The 21,143-nt window shown below is 43.9% G+C and overlaps 1 protein-coding gene across 2 annotated transcripts; it reads right to left on the minus strand.

The window, feature by feature from the left end:
• Positions 1–113: 113 nt before the first annotated feature.
• upf1 (UPF1 RNA helicase and ATPase) lies at positions 114–20,948 on the minus strand. Of its 2 annotated transcripts, none has more exons than XM_042095789.1 (24): positions 20,590–20,948; positions 19,786–19,922; positions 19,560–19,649; positions 19,297–19,464; positions 18,877–19,057; positions 17,745–17,906; positions 17,487–17,571; positions 16,701–16,799; positions 16,448–16,556; positions 15,975–16,134; positions 15,648–15,766; positions 13,187–13,351; positions 12,768–12,882; positions 12,157–12,300; positions 10,497–10,710; positions 9,963–10,080; positions 9,372–9,528; positions 6,829–6,971; positions 6,432–6,606; positions 5,444–5,525; positions 4,842–5,003; positions 3,994–4,217; positions 3,405–3,527; positions 114–3,223 (listed from the first exon to the last, which is right to left on the minus strand). In XM_042095789.1, exons 1-23 carry the CDS (start codon positions 20,758–20,760, stop codon positions 3,408–3,410), a joined length of 3,300 nt encoding a protein of 1,099 aa, XP_041951723.1. In that variant the 5' UTR covers positions 20,761–20,948; the 3' UTR covers positions 114–3,223; positions 3,405–3,407. The 2 variants fall into 2 exon arrangements, with proteins under 2 accessions (XP_041951723.1, XP_041951714.1); XM_042095780.1 differs by having other exon boundaries at positions 17,484–17,571.
• Positions 20,949–21,143: the final 195 nt, after the last annotated feature.

Raw genomic sequence — 21,143 nt, forward strand, 5'->3', positions numbered from 1 at the left:
CCCCTAGTGCCGTATTAATGACCTATCGATTAGCCACAAGTTCTTTGAACTTAAGTGGTAAATCATCTATAGTCATAAAAATGAAAAAATAAATAATCACGGAATCCGTGATATTCAGCATAAGCGAAAAGAAGCCATTTATTTAACATTTTACTTACAGCTTGAGGGGATACAATGACAATTTAAAGATTGACTGCAATGCAATAAAACGTATTTTAATTAGAATACGGTGTAACCATTATGGACTTGATGGAAAATGAATGACACAATGTTGTCTACTTGTCATTATCATGGTTTTATGTCAGACATGTTTTATGGTGGGTATATGGCTGGTTTCAAGACCATCAAAAGGTCAAATGTGGTTGTCATTTTTGCCTGCTGTTGGGGTTACTGCTACCCCCTTCTTTAACAACGGACATATCAATTTATTTGTACTCAGCCGACTATTTCATCAGGACAACTGTTTGTGTTTCTTGATGGGAATCATAATTTTATCTTAGCTTAGATTGTAACAAATGAGATTTGCCATGAAGTCTACTGAAGAAAAAAAGATATGAAAGAGTACATTTGGGGGGGTAACATAAAAACATAACTTCCCAATCCCATAGCTTCATAAAGATTTCATTCTCACATTCTTTCAATTATAATATATCACTGATTTTGGTATCATGGCCATGAACTGAGGTAAAACTCAAATGTTTTCCCCCTAAATCTCCACAAGCATCCTACTATCTCTGCTGATGGTAATGCATTCTTTAATTAACAGCAAAACATTCAATAGTCACTACTACGACAATGGCAATGTTCAGCCACCTTTAAAACAAATACATGGTGATGATTGTCAATGGGACACGTAAAGCTTACAGACGTACATAGCACCATTTGAGGTGTTGGATGACCGTGATTCCTGCTTGCTAAAAAGTGGGATACGAAACACCGGTAAACCAATGGAGGGTTCAATAATTAACAGAATGACAAATCATGAGAAAAAAAGAATGAATGTGGCACAGCCGACAGGAAAAACAGGGAAATATGGGCTTTATATATTTGTTTAAATAGTGGACGCCACTCAAGATATTTGACAAAACAATGAAAACTGTAAAGTGATGAAAAAAACAAAGATGACATTAATAAGAGTGAAGAAGTCTGTGGATGATACTCATAGGCAAAATGAATAACAACATCACCAAGGCTGGACAGCAGAACGCCAAGTCTACTACTACAAACATCACAGCAAAAAAACGAATGCAGATCTATTGGTAGATATTTCAGCTACTGGCCACACTCGCTACAAGCACTGCAGCTTCAAAAACAAAGCATAGAAAAGCAAAGCCAAAGACAAAACAAATCCAAACTTCAAAAAAAGTCCCTTCTAGTCTCACTCATGTCAAACATCAATTACATCTGTTGGCCAAAAAGTTTACTTTGAAGAAAAAAAATGTCACAAGCACCTCTATTCCTCTTGGATTTAAATAATTTTTTTGAGCATGTCGAATGACAAGGTGATACTTGCGCAACAAAAGAGACCTTCAGGTGCATGTCACAATAACACAAACAATTCATGATTGCCTTAACCAGACCATCTTGACTGCACTTCGCAAAAAGTTTACATCCAAAAGGTTATGCTCAACATCAGTGTCGGCCATTTCGTGTTCCACACAATGGTCATGCACGATACTTTCACATATATTTACAGAAAAGTCACACCATCTGTTTGGTAGCGCAGGTTCTGTACCTTTTCCAGGCGGGTTACGGTTCTACCGATCGGAAAGTTCTTGTAAAGATACTGACAGTGGACACGGCTGGCATTTCAACGGGCACTGTGTGGGCATAGGCGTGGGGAAAGGTGGCATGGCAAAGTTGAGGCTGCTTAGGAGATCCCATGAAAAGAAAGATAAGCAAGCAACTTCTGCTACTTCAAAAGCCAAGTGGGTTCTCCATACCTTTGCATTTTGGTGAAAAATTTGATTTTAAAAGAAAAAAACAAAACAAATTCTGTCTCGCATTACATTGCCCCTTTGTTTCAACACCTTAACTCGAGACAAAGAAAAACAGAACAAAACAACATAAAACATACAGCCACTATGAGACTACCACTTTTCCTTTGTGAATCACCTAAAAAAAGAAAGACTCGTTTGGAAAGCTGGCAACACACTGGCAAGCTCTCCCCTTTTCCCCCCAAAACCTTTGCGACAACAGACTCTGTGCAGAAAAACTTCCCTCAAAGTTGAATGGTCCTTCAGTGACGCGACGCAACACAACACAGCACTGTTTAGGATGAGATTTGAGCACTCCAACACTTCCAGCACCCTCAAACCAAATGCCATCTTCTCAAACGTGTGCTGGACTTCAGACATGAGAACCCGGAAGCACTTCCGATCAACTTTGAGGTGGGAAAAGAACATTTTCCCCAGATGAGCTGCTTCAGGTTTTGCCCTTTGTCTTTTCCATGTAGTCTCTCTCTCGCCCTCTCTCTCTCTGTCTCTCTCTCTCGGTATATCAGCTCATAGCAGGCGGAAGTGTGAGCTTTCGCAGGACTGCGCGAGAGATTGAGTCTTCACCGTCTCTCGGCTCAGGCAGGGAGGCTGGTTGACCGCACTCGCTCCTCGCGGAGGGTTTTCTCGGGGTTGGGGGTGGAGTGGGGAGGTCAAGAGGGGTGAAAGGTCATCGGCCACAGTGGGGTCAGTGGATGGGCAATCGGGGAAGACGACGAGACGGGGTGGGCTTTCTGTCCAAAAGAGAGGTGAAGAGAGTGGGTCCCCCTCTTCTGCCTCCTCGGTTTCCTTCTCTCTTTTTAGAAAGATCCCTCTCGATGCGCTTCTTCCCGCCCCTCTGTCCAGTCTCCCACAGCACGTCCCCGTCACATGCGGGTCCCCCCCCTCTTATTGACAGTCGCGTGCGAGCAGCGGCTTGTCCCTTTTACACCCTCTCTTTCTCTCTCTCTCTCTCTCTCTCTCCCCGTCCTCTCTGCCTGGGTCTCTTCCTCCTCTCCGTTCCGCTCTTTCTCCTTCCTCATCCCGTCCAGCTATCCCCTTCTTTAGTAGTTCTCTCTTTTGTCACTCAGGTGATTGGTTGGTTTCTCGCTCCTGTTGCTTTCACACCGCGGTGCGTCAGTTGTAACAGTGGAAAACGGGCATCCGTGGTTGGTCTTTAGTTATTATTACCCAGATTTAAAATGCTGAGGAACTAAGCTCAGCATAAGCCTAGCTCCCTGTCCAACAACCTGCAGAGGCAGAACACAGAACAGCTCACGTCAGTACATATTCTACAGGACTGCAGTTTAGATAAAACTAATGACAAATATTTTTAATTTTTTATTCAGTATGCTTTATTTATTAGAAAGCATAGTGGTTGTATTACACATTATACATATATATGCAACAGAGAGATGTGTGTTGACTTACACTCTAGTACTGTGACAGACCAGTCACTCCACCATGTTGGTATGCCCTTTCACCTTGGTAGGTGGAGTCCTGGGACAAAGCCACGTCGATCTGAGACTTGAACTCGTCACCCAGGTAACTGTCCTATATTTGGGATAACCAAACCAGTGGATAAGTGCAAGAATCCCAAAAGATGTTTGTGAGAGACTTTGTCATGCCATATGTTCTTAGGTGTTTAGGTTAGGTTCACAGCTTCCCCAGGAACAATGCTCAATAACAAACTACTAACAAAGAAATGACTTTGCAGACAACTATGCTATGTTTGCAAGTACATTAACTGTAATGTGTAGAAAGCAAACAGCACTGTGTAAGTGATGACCTTTATATGAAGTACAGATATAAAGCAAAATTATCTGCCTCTTTCTAAGATATATGTATTAGTACCTACTCCTGGTATGATGGGCATGTGGAGGGCAAATAAACAGTCACACACAAGCCATGTAAACAGTCTTTCCCACAAGCCATGCAGACTATGCACTGTACGTGTGTGTGTGTGTGTGTACGTGTGTGTGTACGTGTGTGTGTGTGTGTGTACGTGTGTGTGGCTGACCTGTGAGAGCTCAGGCTGGGACAGGCCTGGCTGGCTCATCTGTGAGGGCTGGCTCATGGTGATGTAGCCCTGCGTCAGGGGGCCCTGGGAGAATGGCTGGGACACCAGGTCTTGGCTCGCCTGGCTGCCCGACATGGTGGCCTGCCCGCCGCCGTGGTTCCCCATGCCACGGCTGCGCTGGCGCCCACCGCGCCCACCCGCTTTCCCCTTCGGAGCCCCGCGGCCTGAAAGAGAACGGATGAAGATTTTTGGGATTTTTTTTCCCTGAGACGGGGATTTTCTTAAGCCTGTTTTTTTCCTTCACAAGGTTACTAGAGCCAGATACCGCTTTGAAAGATACTTTTGGTGTATTTATTTACTGTGCTGAAAAACCACAAAGGAAACAAAAAGAGAGAGAGAGAGAGAGAGAGAGAGAGAGAGAGAAAGAAAGAAAGAAAGAAAGAAAGAAAGAAAGAAAGAAAGAAAGAAAGAAAGAAAGAAAGAAAGAAAGAAAGAAAGAAAGAAAGAAAGAAAGAAAGAAAGAAAGAAAGAGAGAGAGAGAGAGAGAGAGAGAGAGAGAGAGAGAGAGAGAGAGACATTTGGTAATTTTACACCTTTATTCACTTGGTAACTTAAACCTGATATTACTTTTGAGGCAACACACCAGGAACACAACACAACACAACAAAGCTCATAGAGAACTGTACAACTCCTTCTGTCACTCAGTAATGTGAACCTTTGGCTTGGTTTCCTCTTACAAAGGACTACATGAGCAGTATGGCCAGATGAACTCCCCCCCCCCCCCCCCCCGGCCGCTCTTTGGTTTTCCTGTAACAGAATGTTAAATAGTGAATGTGAGGTAGCTGTACCTGCCGCTGGTCCATTGACCTGTCCCAGGTATCCAGAGGGGGGCATGGGGGGCATCACCAGGTTGAAGGGGATGGGGATGTTCATGGCAGCGATGGGGTTTGGCCCCGTGCCAATCATGCCAATCTGGTCGTGGGTTTGGAAGTACATGTTTGATGGGCGTCCTGCAAGGGCATAAAGGCACACAATCACCTTCCACTGCATCTCATAGGAGCCATGGACATGCATTCACAGACATGCATCCACAGACCAGTATCATCCCGCAGTGAGTCCACTTCAATGTAATATTTCAGTTATAAGTGGCAACCTGGAGTGGTTATAACTATTATAACACTGGTTATCTGGAAATCTATCTCTCCTCGTTTAATGTAAGTCCAGTAACTGCATTAAGAAACTGACTACTTAATTCTGCACATTCCAACACATCTCATGGCTCATGGCTCGACGTCATTTTGACGTCACACTTGCGTGCGCAAGGCCAGGACCGGCGACTATAAACCTTCCTTTAGCCACTAGTACCACAAATGTACAGCTGCAGTTTGTGTTAGTCATCAGTGGCTATAATAAACACAAAACAAACAAAAATACAAGCATAAATACTCACCGGCGTTGCTCCGGTCGTACACAGAGCCTGGGATCATAGCCTCTCTGGCGTCATACATAGCTGTGGTCATGAAACGGGCGCCCTGTGAAGCGCACCAAACAACACATGGTTAAACACAGCACCACATCAGCATTCAGAGAAATCCACCAGCCTTCCACCACCGATCATGATACCTTCTTACATGAGATAAAATTAATTACTAATTAAAATTAATTATTAATTAAAACTAGTTCTAATTATTATTAATAATAATAATAATAATTATAAATTAAAATGAACCAACACAATTTAGTTCTTTTACCTTACAATAAAGACTTCAAACTTATTTTGCTGCTGTACTTGCAAGTACGTTGAAAACTGCCAAAAAGGATCATTCCTACATTGTGCTACTTCAATGTAACTAGCACAGTATGATCAAAGCATTTGAACAAAAGGGACCAGTGTGAAGGCTATATAAGCATCCAGGGCTCAGTTGTCAGTGGGGGCATTTTAAAAAGAGTCAGCCCAACATTCGACCTGATTTATCCAGTCTTGTTACTCAGCTACCAGAGTAATCATACAAACAAAACCCTATGTAGGAGGGTCGGTGGCAAGCTGGCTACAGACCAGGGGTCAGTTTCCCAAAAGCAAAGCTAACTATGATAGCAACTACCTTGGTAGTGTCCCTGCCAAATGTGAATCCCTAAATTTGAGTTACGCATGCACAAACACTTACACTTCATATCACATTTTTCATTTTGGAAGATTAAAAAATAAGAGCATATTTGTTAGCTCTTACTAAACTGTGATTGAAATAGGACCGAATGTCAACACCATATTTCTGTATCGTTACCGTATTTGTAACGTGTGACTCAATTACTGTCGATTCATATTTGGCAGTGACGCTACCACGGAAGATGCATTGTAGTTAGCAACTATGCTTTTGGGAAACGCACCCGGCCCTGCCGGTGGTGCAATACAGCTTGCTGACCTGTGAGGAGATACTCACCGGGTTGATGGTGTTGACCAGCTTGCGGGGCTTGCTGAACTGCATGAGGCTCTCGCGGAGGTTGTTGAGGGGCCCCTCCACCAGCACCTTCTGCTCCTTGTAGTAGTTCAGCAGGTGGTTCCACAGTGGCTGCTTGGACAGGGCCTTGGGGTTCCCCACGATGATCACACCGTACCTGCTCAGGCAAAAGTGACCAGGTGTGACTAATGGCTATGCACAGGGTTTTTTTTCTTTTTCAGATGAACGTGCTTCATCAAGAGTAATAGCACGGGACTAAAGATATCGCTTCTTGTGAGCAACACAAGAGTCTTTACTAAACGTGCCAGTCTATCGCTGTATGTTTGTTTATAATTGGACATGTGTAATGCAGATGGACAGAGCTGGTGGAGTGCCTTACCTGGCCCTGGTAAGGGCCACGTTGAGTCGGCGAGGGTCATTGAGGAAGCCGATGCCTTGGTGCTCGTTGGCTCGTACGCAGGACAGGATAATGAAGTCCTTCTCTCTGCCCTGGAAGGCGTCAACACTGGCAATCTCCACTTCCTAGAGAATGCAGACCAGAGACTAAACCAATGTCCAGTGCACAGTTCACACACACATTCAGATTCTTTGGACATCAGACTCTGCATTACTATTCATACCCATATTACAAACAGTAAAAGTGGCTCTTTGTGATTTTCTCTTAGATTTTCAGATGTGTGTGCAAAAACAGACTCAAAGCCTCAAACAGGTGAATCATTCATTTGGAGTAAACACACATTTACAATTGAGGACAATTAAACATAGTAATAATTACATAATATAGTAATCTATGACTCTTCCATAGCAACAAGGGAGTTGTAACTAGTCACTAGTAGGAGGTAGAATACGAAGTAAATGAAGGGAAAGCAAGGAAGAAAAAAAAAAGAAATTATTTGCCTGTCTGCATTTGTCTGTTGACGTGTTGCCAGAACACCAACCGTATGGACCCCAGAGCGATAGCACAAAATCAATACGTCTTACAAGGCTAAAACGCAGAAAGGCTAGATTCAGCGCTAGCTATCAAGGTAATCTCTCTGATCTAGAAAATATGATTAGACAAATTAGGAAAGAAACTGACCAGGAATTGAATCGTAATGTTAAACCAATGACCTTGCAACCTACTCTTGAATTAAGTTCACCTGAAAGTGTGGAAGTGAATGAATGTGTTGAAGCAGATGTTGAACAATGTGCAGGATTACTAAACCAGATCACCCTGACCTCAGAAATAGTTGATGATTATTGAATGTGAATAAAAGAATGGAAAAAGAACCATAACTGCAAACAATGACCTCATAATAAATAATAAAGTGCGATGAATGAAATGTATCATTACAAGTATTTTAGTAGCCTGACCTTGTAAAGTCTAGGGAATTATGCATGTAATTGTATGTCTCAAACTGTGAAATGGGTAAAGTGCCTTAAACTGTTTAAATGAATGTATTCAGATTGCATTGTGTGAAGAGTTAATGCCATAAGTGTTGGTAACCTGTAAGAATGTAACCGATCTCTCTTGATGACTGTAAAAGTGTATGTTGCTAAATGTAATGTGTCACATGGTTATAATTGCCATTGAATGTAAACTGTTTGTGTAACCTATCTGTAAACCTGAATGTAATGTATCATCTCCGAAATGTAACCCGGAGAAGTATGTTAATGTGTGTCATCTTAAATTGTTGGTTAAGATCAGTGACTTCTAGAATGTATTAGCTACCGTGAGAATTTTCCCAGCTAACGTGAGAATATTCCCAGCCATCGTGGGAACTTCTAGAAGGTTCTAAACTGTTGTGGGAAAATAGGATTGATTTGTCTCAGGAATGTGTGGGGGAGGTCAAGTCCACCTAGTATAAATAGGGGCCGAACTAAACGATCGGGGCTGCTTCTTCTTTTTTTCTTCTACTGCTACGTGCTTTTTGCTGTTACGCTTGATTGTTAGGATTCGTTGTCCGTACTTCGTTGAGAAGCCAAGTGTTGGAACTTAGTGCCAGGCTGAAGCCGCGGACCGTAACTCCGCACCGCCTGTTGCCGGGATCGCACTGCTACTCCGACAGTGAGAGACTGCAGAACGATAATCAGCGGATTTTTTCCCTTTTTGAGGACTTACTCTTTTTTCCCTTATATACCCCTTTTCTCCGTTTGTGGATTACTATTTTTATTGTACTCTCTTTTGTGGATTTACTCTTTTTATATTTTCTATAACATTGTAACCTGCAAGTGGATATTACGCCGCATTTTGTTAACATCCCCAAAGTGCTGAAAAGTAAAGAACTCATTTAACCTTGACATCCAATTCTTCAAGCAGTATTTTTGTCTTTTCTTGTTTTTTCTACGAATTCCAGCAGGAGGGTAAGATAACTGGTTTCTTCTGTGGTTATTCATCTGATCTGTCTAAGACTTGGGTTAGTTGGACTAATAAAATCTCCATCCTTATAAAACCTGAGCAAGAAGTAGCCTATAACCTGTGTCTCTAGATAAATTCTAGGGTCAAACATCTTCGCACGTTAGCCAACTGTTCGAGACCTAGGCGTAGCCGCTCCTTATTTCATAAACATCTCAATAAATCCACCACGGAAGCCTGATCAACTTCCAAGGGGGATATTTAAAATAGGAGTAATTGGTTATCTGCACCGCAGAGGGAAGACGTGCGACTGCACTCGACAGTAGGTCCCTGCTATCTACAATAACCTCAAGGGGGTATCGTGGGTCTTAACTGCCTAGGCCTGGGGTTACGTCTGAGAAACGGCTGACGTTGACTAGGTTCTGGGGGTTACCTGCAGGGGGCAACACACTGTTCATGTTGGGAGCCTGTACCACCCTCCTAGTGCAAGCCTCCTAGACAATGGCGTGTGTGTGTGTTGTGCGTTGTGTGTAGTTTATACCTGGTAGAGTTTGGTGTGGATGTTGTGCGTTGTGTGTAGTTTATACCTGGTAGAGTTTGGTGTGGAGAGAGCCGCTGAACTGCATGTACTGCACCAGGTATGAGCGCTGGCCCTCATAAGGAGTGATGATGCCGATCTGGTCAGGCTTGGCTCCGGCCTTCAGCAGTCTGGTGGTGATCTTCTCCACATTTGCTGCCTCCGTCCTGCACGTTTGTAAATACATAAATCCGTAAGTAAATAAATAACACAGTTTCAGAAGGAGTCAAAATTCAGATCACTATCCAAGAACATTTTGAACCTCTCATCCCAAACATAATTCACCACATCAACGTGAAAAATCTTGGCTACCCTCTTAATGAGGAAAGGAAATTATCTAATAGGAACTAAACAGTGCCAAACTTTTTTAATTCACTAGTTACAAATGACAAAGTCAATGCATGATACATATTGTCTTTGTTGCAGTTAAATGTTTTCCTTTGTTCACATTTAAAGACGATGATATGCTCATCTCTTAACTTTGCTCACTCCCTTTTGGCTTTTAAAAGCTAGTTGTGCCAAACCAAAGCCTACCGCTGTCCTGGCACTATGACTGAGGGTGCTAACAGGCCTTGGGGCCGGGTGAGCTAACGTACGACACCTGTTCAAATAGGAGGTTCCTGAGCTGGCAATCTCCTCCTGGCCCTGCGTCACGTAGAAAAACATGGGCTTATCCGGCTGTGGCCACTGGAAGTCAAAGCCCTTCTTCATGCGGTCCGCTGGACACACAGACAGAGATGAACAGAGAGAGATGTAAAAATGTGCTATTTCACAGATTCAGCAGTTAAATGCAGAGTGACCCAGCCTCATAGAGAGATTTAATGTAGTATACAAGCTATGAAATATTTAATTGGATTCCCACTGGGTCACTGTACTGTAAATGCAGTAACAGGCTACGTTCAGTAGCCCTCTTCTAAAAGAAGAGGAAAAGTTCTTGGAAAGTTAAACTTCAAAAACTAAAATGTAAAAAAGTTGTGAATAAATCCCTGCAGAAAGGGTGACGGAAAATGTGGAAAAAACGGTAGACAGAAAGAAAGACAGAGAACAAACCAGAAAGAGAGGCAGAAAGAAAGACAAAAAAATTGAGAGCCAGACAGACAGGCAGCCAGACAGGCAGCCAGACAGGGGGTCGTACCGGCGGTGACTCCATTCTGCAGCGAGCCCTCGTAGAAGATGTTGGAGGGGAAGGCGCTGAGGGCGGGGTGCATGCGGTACTGCACCTGCAGGCGGATGGGCCGGATGCCCAGCACCACCAGACGCTCAAACAGGGACTGGGACAGGCCCGCCTTCGCCGCCTTCTTGCACATCACCACCGGACCCAGCTGGCAGTGGTCTCCCACCAGGATCAGCTGCGCAACACACACACACACACACACACGTGCACACACAAACAAAACCACTGAGTTACAGCAACATCCTCTTCCCTCCACAATTACAGACCTGCCAAGATTTTTTTTTGAGTAGCACCTCAAGCCGAGAAAAAAAAAAAAATTGCTCACGTCGGCCAAAAACAGACATAACCATACTCGCAAGACACGTTTTGCACAGCGACCCATCTTTAAAGTTGAATATCTATCTAAATGGGATCCAATGTGTTCCTGAAAGTGCAAACTGAATCTTTTACAGTAGCTCTATAATGTTGACAATCTGTTTTAGAGCCTAATCATCCTGACCTATGAAAACCACTTGTGTTGATAGGCACTGATGTGGGTATGTTGTCCATTTTCTTTTATGTGGGCCCTATTCGATCATGCCTGGTATTATACCTCTTCAATCCATTATTATTAAAGATTTATTTTGTAAAGAAATACATCTATCGCCCATGTTATGCCAACATATCTAATTCACCTGGATGTAGGCTACAGTAGATAGAGGCTTATGGACATCTGCTGTTGTCAGTGTGTGGTCTATCCCTTTAGGCCTACTCACAATAACCTACATGTTTTGTTTATTTGTAAAAAAAAAAACATTGTTCAATTATTACCTGCTGACTAATGCAAACTACTGATTGCTTTTAAAGAATTTCACTTGCACGTGCACTCAAGTTTCTTTCAGATCACGGTGTCTTTCCATCAGCCATCTGTGAGGCTGCAATGATTAGGTTATCCAAACTACAGTGATAGGTGCGATCTCCGTCTGTAAGCCTATTATTTGTTCTCACTTGTTTTCATGCTAATAATCAAGAAGAAGGATCCATATGCCCCAAAGAAAAAAACAAATTGAACACTCATTAATGAGCAGCTCAAAATATTTAGCCTTGGTCCACTTTCAGACCCGTTGTTAATGGCTGCATTTTGCCTTGGAAAGGTCCGCGCTCCATTAGTGCCTTAGTTATGAAAACTTTAACCCATCAGTGACACAGTGAAAATATGCTAACTGAAACAACTCGAACAAGTAATAACTTTCCAAGGCATAGTCTGCTTCAATTTGTGCAAAACTATGGCCCGCATCGCTTCCGCGTTATGGAGGAAATGCACGTCTTCTTCGTGTTTATCTTGCATGCTTCCTGAAAACTTTGAAAAAAAAGGCTGAGCTTGAATCGAAGCTCTGGGTGTCTGCCAACTAGTGGTCAAGAGTACAAATAAGATTTTACACTGTACTCGGGTCTATCGTCTGTTTTATTCAGTAATGACGCTTGTCGCAATATTGTAGTTAGAGGGTTAACATTAGCTAAATCACTTCTTTTTTCACTTCAGCAAAGCCAAATGCCTGATGTCATTTGCCCGTGGAGGGATGTCCAATCACTTGCACACTGCCGCTATATATGAGTGGAGCCCCGGGCCGTGGCCCCATACCTGCTTGGCCCCCAGCACCACGGGCACCATGCACTCAGGCTCCGTGGCCTGTGTGCTCTCGTCGATGAGGATGGAGCGGAACTGCATCTTAGCCAGCCGTGGGTCCCCTGCGCCCACACACGTGCAGCAGATCACATCTGCATTCTGGAGAGGAGAGGAACCAAACGAGAGATCACGCTCCGCACAGCACTTACCATCAGAGGACAAGTACAAATTACATGTTCATATACAACTGATTAGTATTAGGAAAATATAATTAAGCAATAAGCCCCGAAAGGCCGTAGGTTACGCCGATTCTACAATAGCTAAGGGGCGTTGTTAGGCACAACGCACTAGGGGAGTGCCTAAAACCCCCCTTAGCTGTTGTAGAATCAGCGTAACCTACGGACTCAAGTGGCTTATTGCTTTTCTAAAACTGTTACTATAAATACTTGGCAAAGTTTCATGAAGTAAAGGCAAAGCAACGAGAAATGTAACGATTTATTCATAGATAATCATTCTTCCGCCAAGAAATATATTTCCTCTATCTGAATCTGTCGAGACAAAGAATGTGGGGGTAAACAACAGGTGTGGCAACTTGTTAAACAACAAGTCTCTGTGTGTGTGTGTACCATGAGGAGCTCCCGCTCAGCGGTGCGTTTCAGGGCACGGTAGCGCTTCTCATCCGAGGAGGACAGCTCTCCAGTCTCATCCTTCAGCTGCTGCAACTTCTGAAGCTCAGGCATGCTGCAAACAGCAGCACACACACACACAGTTAGATGTCTTTCAAAAACAAATCAGAGATCAAAGGGGCATCTCTACATTTTAAAGATATCATCATCAATAATGTCTATGAAATATGGCTTCATAAACATCGCCCTTTCTATAACTCATCTTTTTTCCACCTCATCACTCTATATCCAATGTTTCTATTCAATGTTGTTTTTATGATGGCACGGTTTACTTTTCAACAAATACAGTACTTCATTTAGTTGTATCTATGAGGCAAAGTATTATCACCATCATTGCCTAGTAAGTATGTGTGTGTTACCTGTCCATGTTGCGGATTTGGTTGTGCAGGGCTAGGAAGGAGACAGGCGAGTCGATGGCCTCCCTGCTTTTGGCACAGAGACGCACCACCTTCAGGCCCGTCTGGTGGATCTTCTCCGTCAGCTGATCGACAGCGATGTTACTGGGAGCGCACACCAGCACAGGCCTGCGGGTACAGGGTACACACACATGAGCACAAACATGTACATACATACAAAAATATGCACGCAGAAATGGATTTTGTGCACAACATATGTGCACCAACTCACACAGATAATTTTAACATTCCTTCAACACCAACACACATACATATGTATGGGCATACACACACACACAAACACACACACACACACACACACACACACACACACACACACACGCCTGCAGACCTGGGGCCTGTACTACGAAGCAGAGTTACTGGCTTATCTGGGTAACCGAGAGTAACTTGATCACGTGTGGCGTAACTTCCCGATTAGGGATGTAACGATTACCGGTATAATGGTAAACCGCGATAAAAATGTTGACGATTATAATTACCGTTTTCATTTCAAACATCATGATTATCACTGTTGATTACCGTGGTGTGGAAACCATGTGTTTAATCCTTCCCAGCTTCATCTGAGCCTGCTTTTGACATACAGTAGGCCTGGTACAGTGGAAAAGAACTGGTACCCTACTGATTCCGTGAGGTTAAATTTTCAATTTTCATACCGTTACATTCCTATTCCCGATTAGCCCGTACTAGGAAAGGTGGATAGGTTTTAACCGAGGTATGCTGCCACAGCAATTTACGCTGCAGATTATGTTCTTGGTTAACCCGAGGTTTCCGTTTAACCACACCCTTTATAAGTACCACCCCTCCACTAACAACTTCTCACGAGACAATGTCTGCGCACCTGGATGATCCATACGACATTGGAACGCAAATTGCGAGGGGCTCCCTTCGCAGAGCAAGGGTTTTTAGGGACCGCCAGAATCTACTGACATTACCGGACAGTATTCTTTATGAAAGATATAGATTCCCAGCCGAGGGAATTCGTTATCATTGTCAGCTGATCGAAGCAGATGTCTCTAATTTCACCCGCCATAGCAATGCCCTTACGATAGAGCAGATAATGTGCCTTTCGTTGAGATATTTTGCCAGTGGACAATTACTCCATCGGTGATGCTGAACATCTGAGCATGTATGTCCGAAAATAAATCGGACATAGGCCTACAGTAGGCTGAACATATGAGCAAGAGTAGGCCTAGGCCTGTATGTCCGAAAATAAATCGGACATACAGGAAATTAAAATCACAATTTTAACATAAAACTTGAATGTCATATTACCCTGCACATAAAGGCTGCACATTTCCACAGCACCAGGATCCGACCGAATGACTCCCTCAACCCCCTCCATAATCGACCTTCCACTATTATTTGCGATGGCCAACTCCTCTGCTACTGTAAAACACTCTGGTGCCTTTCCTCCTACAGTAGTGTTCAAAGACACCTTTTTCTTGTTAGCTGTAAAACAGAGGCCAAGTGAAGGCTATAAGCATACAACATATTTTCATAATTAATAAATATTAATGCAAGCTATAACTATATAAAGCTACCATTCTGAATAATGTTTTTGTATTTCATTTTCACCTGCTGCCATGTGCGTTTGGCACTGGTGTTGCATCTGAAATGTTCACAGGATTAGGCATAGGCTACTAAATCAGTGGGGGCTACTTAACCCGTTTACTGCCAACGGTGCATATATGCGCCCACAATGAGTGTGTTCTAGAATGCCAAGGGTGCATATGTGCGCCCAAGGAGCATTATCATTGCCGCGATAACATGTAGCCAATTAAAACATCGTTACTGTGCTGTTGCTGTGTTGATATGATTCAATTAAATTATCCTTATTAATCTATATGCCCACTTCTGAATTGTGTTGAATCTGTAGGCCTTTTTATGAACTCAAAATAGGCAATTTAATTATTTGAACTAATTTTAGACATTCCGCAAGCTATTAATCCTCTGTAACACATATTTGAGGACTTTCCGCCATTTAGGCTACCCGATACGTTGTTGCCAACAGCCTTGCCTTGTTTTGTTTGCTGCCGACATACTTGATTTTTGTCGTAGAGTGGGTTTTAATTCCTCGTAACTTGTCATAATAATTGTGCATTCCTCATCCGTAAAATAAGGTTATCGCATCGTCATTGAAAGTGGTGACTTGCGCTGCAACCCGCCCCTTTTATGTGAACGCGCACAAACTTCAATTAGGTTAACCCCTGATCAACAAATCAACTTCCTAATCAGCGTCGTAGTACCGATTAACACCACTTAAGATAACCAGGTTTTGTCAACCCCGGTTTAACAAAGTAACCCTGGGTTACATCTGGGTAGGTTAAGCTCCCTTCGTAGTACAGGCCCCTGTGCAGCGAGGTCTTTGGGGAGAAGTGAAAGGTGCTGTGTGGGCACATCTTACCCATTGCCCTGTCGGGCCAGGTGGTACACAATGGTTGCTGAGGTGACTGTCTTGCCGGTGCCAGGTGGACCCTGGATGAGGCTGAGGGGACGCTGCAGGACAGTCTTCACAGCATAGACCTACAACAACAAAAACAACAACACAGTTTCAATTATTATTATTGTAGCTAGCCAAGGCCCTCATTCACTTAGCACTTAGCTGTGCAGAAACAGCTGCAGATCTTTAATTAGTCCTTTAAACCCCCTGTGTATTCCCTGAGCGTGGTAGGAGAACATAGCTCAACACAAGCTGGAGTGGTTGCCTGGTGTTGTGTTGTGTGCCACTGACCTGAGAGTGGTTGAGGTCGGGCAGACCCTGGGCAGTGAAGCGCTTGGGGAGCTGGCACTTGATGATGACATCCTCCACCTCGTGACCCAGCAGCTTGTGGTAGATGTAGCCGGACACAGAGGTCTCGTCCACCGCAAAGGTCTTCAGGGCACTCTGCATTCTTTAAGCAGTATAAACATTAGACCACAGACTTCTAACTTTGACAACTTCAACTAATAGTCACTACTTACTACTTACTAACTACTAACTTCTGCACTCTCATCCTCTAGTAGTAGTATTTACTCTTTGTTAAGGTAATTAAGGTCTCCTTTGCAATATAGTTTGAATGTTAATTTTCATGACTGACTTCAGTGACTTTGGATAAAATGAATAAATGTAAATTGAAAGCCATCCAATTTAAACAATAGTAGTATAAATGGAACTAGCATTGAGGAACGCTGTTACTTAGAAATCACCTGTAAATGAGAAATTACCTGTCGAAGGACGTGGACTTCCAGACAAAATCCACCTGGAAGTTGTGAGGAATTTCAACAGGTGCTCCAGCACTGCTCCTCAGCTCAATGGCAATTTCGTCTCCATAATCTTAACAGCCTACGTCAAGGAGTAATTAAAGCTCAAACAAAAGCCTAGGATCCCCCAGCCCTTTCACACACAAGACAAGACACAGAAATCTGAGGCTCTGCAGCGCACCGTCTCTGACGGGGGCGATGAGGGAATGAAGGATACTGTCTGGGACTTTGATGACATGTCCAATGCCTTTCCACAGCGGAGCCAGGTCTCCTTTGTAGCGCAGGCAAATCTCATCCCCCTGCATCAGACGCATATCTGAGATAAGAAGAGAGTGGAGGAAAGAAGATGAGGGGGGAGATGGTGGGAGTGGGGGGGGTCAATGGAAAAGAGAAGGAAGGAAAAGAAGAATTAGCAAGACTGGATGTGTCTTTTGCCAACAAAACTGTTAATACCTTAAAGTTGCAGTCAGCCATCGTACGCAATTTCAAGCCCATGACATTTTTTGTCACATTTAGCAATCACTCCCTCACAATCCGCTAGCTGCCCAATCCGTGAGTACACTGTAAAACAATCCAGTCCCTGTAGGCAGCCCAGGCTCCAAAAACTGGAAACAAACTAAATGAGGGCAGCCTGTTCCCCAAACAAAAACAAAACCCTGTGTGGGTGGGGTGAGCTACCTCTCTGGTGTGTTTCGTTTGGTCTCTGGTTCAAATAAGCATTTGCTAATATTTCTAAACATAAACAAACGCGACTTCCTGCCCAGTCGCTGACCCCACCTTTAAGGAATCTTAAGCAACACAAGACCATGTTAACAACTACAGTACCAGACACACCACACTGCACTTGCAAACAAACACTGATGGACTGGACACGGGCACTAGTGGACACGTGCACGTGCACACGAATGGAGATGCAGGCCCGAGATGGAATGGGTATGAGCCACTGGTGAGCAGGACGAGGAGGAGGAGGAAGGAGAGGATGTTACAAAAAAAGTATTACCACCTGAGTCCGTCTTGGGAAGGGTGAAATAAGCAATCCTCTTTTTATTCAGCCCCAAGTCCCACCTGACTGTTATATTGTCCTGGGTCTGGGGGGGGGGGGGCACAATAGAAATATAACAAATTAGCACAACAAAATAAGTCATACCTTTTATTTCTTAATAAAACATATTTTCAACATGGTAAACCAGCAAAGTGACTGACAGCCTGATTTCATTCAGTTAGAGACAAGTCCACCATTTTCAGCGTGGAGCTGACTGACCTGGGACTCTTTAAGCTTCTTGTCATAGTCGGCCTCCAGTTTGACCAGTGGGCCAAAGATGTTCTGGTACTGGTAGGCGTCCTCATAGCGCAGGAGCACGTGCTGAGGCTCCTCGTCCACGCCGGGCTTCTCCAGGTCCTCCAGCGTGGCCGTGGGGTTTTCCTGCATTCAAAACCACAGATGACATTAATAGCAGCACACAGCACATACGCTCCAAACTTTTAACACCAACATTCAAAACACAGAGCAGTTGGCTGTCTGACTAGCTGCACTAACTGAAATTACAAAAGACAGTGCGGAAGGTGGCAGTAGGTAGCCTAGAAATCTAGACGCACCCTAGCTAGTCAAGCAACTCTGTTGGCTTGCGAGCTGGAAAAATTAAGCTTCAATAAGGCCAATCACATCGTGTAGAGTCGGTAGGCGGGCTTAACATAATGATTGATGGCAGAGTTGCAACGGTTCTGCGTGAATTCCCTTGAAAACAAAGAAGATGGATGTTGCTGTTTGGCGAACAGCATGACACGAGTTAAGCTTATTTTAAGTTGGAGAAAGTTTGAACTAGTCAACTAGCTCCGCTGGTCGGAAAACGCATGGGACTCATGAGTTGTAGCGTTATCCTATTGCGTGCAGAGGGAATTTGAAAGACAACCGATTATCGCGCCCCTCGGACTGAGCACTGCGAACGGTGAGTCCCCAGACCCTACATCTTGATGTGGGTCTGGCTTGTCAGGCTAGGCAGTAGGCTTACAACTAAAAATGCTATTCTAAAGTGTGCTATGCAGCGCTTGTTGTACACCATCAGGTATAGTGATGCTAGTCTAAGGCAAGAGTGATACGATTGTGGTCCCAAATATTGTTTTTTCTTTATCAGCATCTACAACGTCAATGTTTTGGCTTGAGAAATGTTAACATCTACAACACAACACCAAGACCAGAGCTGAGAGATAAAAATACTGCTTAGGGATAAAGCATAAAGCCTCTTTTTGTGGAGCCACCACAGTTACAGCATTGTTATCTCTTTAGATGCATTACTCTTACTTTCTGACAAAAAACTACCTAGTACACTTCTAATGAGTCTATGAGGCCATGTGTTTGGGGGCACTCTGCCAGGCTTATGCTGGTGCACCAGTACCTTCCAGAGCTCCTCCAGCTTGTTGATCTGCTGGGCGGTGATCTGGCGTGCCCGGAGTTGCTCCTGCTCTGAGGGAATCTTCACCAGCCAGGACAAGAAGCAGCGGTCCTGGATGAGCGGCTGCCATTGCGAGCTGTCCCAGTTGATGTCCTTCAGGCTGCTCTGGCTTGCACATGGCTGCCTGTGGATGTAAAAAATAATAACAATTAAAATAAAGAACCACATTATACACAATCCCATCACCATGCCACCCATCGATCTGCTCTCCACAGACATACATTAGAATTAATTTCCCATGCCTATAACATAGCTAATCCCACCATCAATTTACTTTTAATGGATGTCCATCAGCTCTGCATGGGCAAGTATCTCACTGCATCATCCACTACCATCTCTGTCTGGCCTGGTCCTCTCCCCTACCTGCACAGCAGGACCACCACAGAGTCCGCCTTGGCTGGGATGAAGCCAAGAAGGAAGACGTTGCGGCATCCACAGTTGTAGCACTCCAGCACAGTCTCACCCAGGGGGCCGTCCTTATGCAGAGTGACTTCCTTACACTTCGCCCTCACCAGATGGTTCACAATATGACTACAGAGAGATGTCATGAAAACAACGACTTCACGCCTCATGCAGGAGAAACTGATCCATATTCTGAATATTTCAAACAACACAAATCTATTTACCTGCCAGAGGTGTTGCCACGTCCGTTACAAAACCACTTCTTACTTGTGTTACAGTACACCACACAGGCCGGGTCATGGATGCCACAGTAGCTTCAGGTGGGCAATAAAATATACATGTTAATCACCACAGTGCAAAATGTGACAAGACACGTCAGGAAATCACGCAGGGGTCTAATTTTGCTTTATTACATGTAACCCAAACCCTTCCAGCTTGAACATAAGTTACCTGCATGCATGCACCGGGAGGTCTTTCGTGTAGTATGTGTCCTCCTCGTCTTCCTCAAAATTAAGTTCGGCAAGAAGCTGACTGGTTTTCACAACAGAGTCGTCACCATTTTGTAAAACGCTATCAGGATCATTCACCTATAAACATTTACATGACAGTGTCAACAAAACAAAGGTTATAGGTTAGCTGGCAAGACCAATGGCAAAGCCGGATAGCATCACAATGTGGAAACTGTCATGCAGGAACATTATGGAGACACAAATACCAGGCGGACCTCGCAAGCCAGGTCAGCCAGCAGTCAAAACTATTAATGCACGACTCACAGTACTAAAGATTTAAAGAACATCTCAGTGTGCTCGTGATGGCTAGCTCTCCAATGTTATCGTATTGCGACAAGCACAATGATACCGTTTGGCAGCTGTGTGTGCAGACATTACAGTGTACTCATCTAGCGGGAAAGTGTAACGTTAAGGTTAGCATACAAACCGCATTTCAGCTTTCTCCAGGGTAACGTTTGCAATATTGTTTCATGATACGCCAATGTCAGGTTCAGTATGCATGCACACCTCAATCTAGCTAACGTCACTCAGCCACATACAACTAGCCTATTGGCTAGTTATCTTTACAAGCTATAAGCAACACGGATGTCCATTTTTCGATGCGCAGCACGCCAGGCAATTTCAGTTGCTATCTAGCTAACTGGCTAATGCTACATTAGCTGGCGAATGTTTGGCGTGGCTAACCTGATTTCATGTTGGAAATGGGAGGTGAGACAAATGCTTAAAATAAATCGATAGAACATACCTGATTGTCCAGCTGACTCTGAGTCTGGCCTTGTGTCTGAGTCTGGCTTGGCAGGGTGAAATCGGTGAACTCAAACTCCGAACCCTGGGTATCTGCTCCAAGCAACTCCGCTTCCTCGGTGTCCAGGAAGGTTAGAGTCTGCGAGCTCGGCCCATACGCCTCAACGCTCATTTCTTCTGAAACCGCGATTACTTACCAAAAAAACAAAGCAACGGCAATCTAGCGCAACGTATAATGGCCTTCTATTTCACACTCTATCCTGACCTTTGTCGGAAAATCAATCTATATTTAAGAAACGAAAGCCATACAGCTCGAAAGCTTCAACTCCCACTCGAAATGGTGACGTAACACCAAGCACCACATTTACAAACACGTGGTACACATGTTCACAGTGACGTTTACAAAAAAAAACAAAAAAACAGCTGCAAGTGTCAGTGGCCTCCCTGTGATTACAACAACAGTAAATGAGCCCAGTCTAGTAAAACATTGAAAGTGTGATGGGTATAATAATGAACACTTAAACTACAGAGGCCACAAAATTGACTAGGCTATAA

Source organism: Alosa sapidissima, chromosome 1, assembly GCF_018492685.1.
Source record: "Alosa sapidissima isolate fAloSap1 chromosome 1, fAloSap1.pri, whole genome shotgun sequence".
NCBI lineage: Eukaryota > Metazoa > Chordata > Actinopteri > Clupeiformes > Clupeidae > Alosa > Alosa sapidissima.

Bases quoted from the DNA above. Each gene is read 5' to 3' on its own strand.
- upf1 (XM_042095780.1), bottom strand. From the start codon at position 20,760: ATGAGCGTTGAGGCGTATGGGCCGAGCTCGCAGACTCTAACCTTCCTG. The intron at 10,081-10,496 runs GTACGACCCCCT...CTGTGTGTCCAG, and splicing joins GCAGAATGGAGTCACCGCCG to CGGACCGCATGAAGAAGGGC. The intron at 9,529-9,962 runs GTGTCGTACGTT...ACAAACGTGCAG, and splicing joins GGAACCTCCTATTTGAACAG to GACGGAGGCAGCAAATGTGG.